The sequence below is a fragment of the Trichoplax adhaerens genome, genomic scaffold (assembly GCF_000150275.1).
Source record: "Trichoplax adhaerens TRIADscaffold_5 genomic scaffold, whole genome shotgun sequence".
NCBI classification, from domain to species: Eukaryota; Metazoa; Placozoa; class Uniplacotomia; order Trichoplacea; family Trichoplacidae; genus Trichoplax; species Trichoplax adhaerens.
Window position 1 is genome coordinate 4,500,162 of NW_002060947.1, and position 4,014 is coordinate 4,504,175.

The 4,014-nt window shown below is 30.8% G+C and overlaps 1 protein-coding gene across 1 annotated transcript; it reads left to right on the forward strand.

The window, feature by feature from the left end:
• Window positions 1-309: 309 nt before the first annotated feature.
• TRIADDRAFT_56585 (uncharacterized protein) lies at window positions 310-3,575 on the forward strand (the record flags this gene model as incomplete). The annotated part of the gene is made up of 5 exons (XM_002112465.1): window positions 310-348; window positions 525-543; window positions 713-1,123; window positions 1,461-1,877; window positions 3,052-3,575. 5 exons carry the CDS (start codon window positions 310-312, stop codon window positions 3,573-3,575), a joined length of 1,410 nt encoding a protein of 469 aa, XP_002112501.1.
• Between the last annotated feature and the right edge of the window lie 439 nt (window positions 3,576-4,014).

Sequence of the window (4,014 nt, forward strand, 5' to 3'; positions counted from 1 at the left end):
TTAATATAGGACAAACTTTAGGTATACTGACTATTGAAACTATTAATATTTTAAATCACAGCAGCTTGTTTATTTATCTAACGATTTCATTCTTCCTTTCTGACGTTAAATAATAATTCGGTTGTTATCGGCCGTACAATCTTCAATATCTTCGTAGATGAGGTAAACTTACAACTTGAAACAATTTATTAATTAAACGGTTAATAATCTTCAATTTCTGCGTGCTAGACATACTAACAACAAATCCTATCAATAAATTAATTTTATAGTTTTAAACTCTAGCATTCTCAATTGACGAAGAGGTATACTATGAATTCAATCACTTTGTATTTATCCGTTTACTTTTCGGTAAGTAGTCTCCCAAATCATAGAATTTCTTATTGAATAATATCTTTTTTGTATCATTTCATTCGATTTCCAGTGGTAATGATGTATGACACACAGTAGAAAATTTTGAATAAACTGTCGTTTCTGGCTTACAAGACGCAAAGTCTAACTAAATAATTTTATTTTTTTAATTATAGATCATTCTCTTGCTGTCAGGTAAAATTTTGTTCACACCATAGAATATTTGTTAAAAGTTGTTTAATGTATCATCCTTAGGTGAACTATTTTTCAATATTTATTGAATCATTGAATTTTGATTAACTTTAAATTTCTGACCTTTTTTGAAAGTTTGATAATTCGATAGTTTGATTCGATCGTACCGTAGGCCCACTACTGGGATTATGTTCGTGTCCAGATAATACTTGGATTCAACATGATGGGAGTTGCTATAAATCTTTTGCTGAACCGAAAACTTTCGAAAGTTCTCAACAACAGTGTCAAAGCAATAATAGTGAATTAGTTACCATTGACACTAGAGAGGAAAATATTTTTCTTGCATCGAATGTTCTTGGAAATCAAAATTTAAAATTTTGGATTGGATTACAAGATAAAACAGGAGATAAGAATTTTACAAGCTATCAATGGATGTCTAACCTAGAATATTTAGATTCAGCACTTTATCAGAATTGGCAGTATGATAATCCAGTTGAGGCAGAATATCGCTGTGTCTATTTTACTACACTAGGATGGTATAACTATCCATGTTCAAGTAAACTGCCGTTTATATGCGAACCAGGTCAGAATATTAGTTTTAATGGAGTTCTATCAAATTAAAAAAAAGTGATTAGCGATGATAGATCCATCTGCGAATTTGTTTAATACGAATGTTCTGACCCGTAAGAATACCTTAAGAGTTTTTTTGCTACGTAGTCAATAGATTTGCTGTCACTGCGATTAATTAGGTTTTTGTAATAAAGTGATATTCAAAGTTTATCAACTTAATCTTCTAATGATTGATATATCATGTGCATATTTAAGATTACTTCTAACTCAGGGTAAGACAAATTCTAGCACTACAGCCTTTCATTCTTTTACTCAATTTTCTTTTAATATCGGATGTATTTCCTTTATAGATAACTCTAGTTGTGATCATCATTGGGAGAATATTAGTAACGTTTGCTTTATTGTGGTAAATCAATCACTAACGTTTGAAGATGCAAATATATATTGCTCTAACTATCATAATGGGCGGCTGATGGCCGTAGACAGTTATGCTAAACAGACGGTGATACAATCTCATATCCAGCCTTTATCGCAAGATCGATACTGGATAGGCATTCAACAGCTATACTATCAATCCAATGACTTTAACTACTATTGGCTATTCTCACAAAAATCAACAAAAGATAGTGGTTATACCTTTTGGTCATCTTCATCGCCGTATGATTATAAGCTACGATGTGTTAGAGTGCTCTCTTCCTCGTATAGTAACACTTGGGCAAACTATCCATGCAGTTACACCTATCAATCCGTATGTGAGATGCATATAGGTAAAGTTCAGAAAATTGTGAATTAAAAATAAAGGTTTCTCTACGTTCAGGACTATTTAATAAAAATTCTGTGATTCAAAGTAACGTAACGACGGAAATTTTAAACTAGTATATGAATATTTGTGTCCGTACAATTGTACAGACTGAACTGGACATTATATGAAAAGAATAATTGCATTGCTGTTTATCAATTCCGCTCTGGAAATATGTTATTATTAATTTACTTAATGTTGCACAATATTTTGAGTTAATAAGATATGGCCTTTCTGTTACGCTACTATGGATACAAAATCGTATTAATGTGTTACAGTTACTGTGATAACTGATCTTGCCTGTTTCATTTCTTAATGAATGAAACAGAAATAGACCGCAAGTGTTTCATAGAATAATTAATTAAAATGAATTTAGAAAAAATTCAGAAACAAATAACGATTTTTTTACGCCGCACTACAATCATTATACGACAGGGTTTAAATTTCGTAAATATTGCATTCAGTTTTAGATAGATAATCTATGTACGTATTAGAGACGATCTTGAGACTCGAGGGCGATAATTAGATGTATAAGCAATATTAATGTATTATAGGGTTTAAACAGTATTAACAAGCTGTTATGGATAACTATTCATAATGAGCCACTATTGAGTAAAATTTAGACTTTTGCCATTTTAGATATTTTTTACTGTAATTTTATAATGCACCCGTATATGCGTTTCAGTGCACTCGATCTTATTCAGGAGACATTATGGTTGCTATAATTACACTCATACTAGTATGATAATTGATTTAAGTTGCCTAGTTTACGCTATTGGTCGTATTCCCTGCTAGTAAACGTCGTAGAGTATCTTTACGCTTTTAGATTAAGAATAATAATTCTATATACTTTACGTCGAATTCTAATTATTAATTAGTTTTGTTATATTCTTATGTTTGTATTGGCTTGATGTGTTACTACAAATAAGCTTCCGTGACAGGTTACTATTGCTAAAGTGTACACAATCTGGCTGTAATATAAAATTTACTTATTGACTTAATCTAAAAGCGAAATTCTGAATACAGTTATGGATTAGTAAGAGACGTTTTTCTTCCATGTTTAACTTAGTTTAAAAACGGACTATGCTAGAAATTACGTGAAAATGCAAATTAAATCTTATTTTATTTTGGGATTATTACAGGAGCCGGTTCGAGCTGTCCAACATACTGGAAAGCATTTAATTCCAGCATTTGTCTTCAGTATATCCTCGATTATTTGAAATTCGGCGAAGCTAGAAGCTATTGTAATTCGTTAAATGCTAGTTTAGTAGTTATTGACAGTCAAGATAAACAAGACTTCGTAGGAAATTTAATTGGCGGTCCTTCTGTTAGGACGTATTGGATAGGATTAGTAGATATTAGAGGAGACAATTCGGTTACAAGTTTTCAGTGGTACTCCACTGACAAAACATTAGCTGAAACTGGTTATTCGAATTGGGAAGATAATTATCCAACTAGTTACAAAGAGCAGTGCGTTTATCTATTAGCCGGAAAATGGAATAATGTAGTTTGTGGGATACCTCTATCATTCGTTTGCGAACTAAGTATGTATCTTATTTTCTGTAAAATTTCGTTATATCGTTTCCATGAAGTGTTCGGCAGACGACTGATATTGAGAATACAAAGTCGATTAAAAGCTAAAGTTTACCTTAGTTACTCTTTATAGCTATATTTATCAGGTCTGTTAATGCAATGTGATTATGGATTAGATTATGTTATTAATTATTGAATAAATAGCCCGACAACTACTATNTTAGCCTTAATACAAAGCATTATCATAAAGTTTCTAGATATGATAATAGTATACAATGACATATCGAAATCGTTTTAAATATTAGACGCTTTGACTTTTACAGATCAAAGTTCGCCTCAAGATTCCTATGATACTGCTACATCAGTATTTACTTCGGTTATTATCCTTGAAAATATCGGTAATAAAGTACTTATGCTTTGTAGTTTATTTCTAATTATTAAAGTAAAAATGACCAAAATAACGAACTTGAAAATAAGATTTTCATTATTCATTAACTGAAGTCATTAACTATTAGCATATTGGAAAGTTATCTACAATAAGATATGGTATGAATTATAATTTCAACAACATT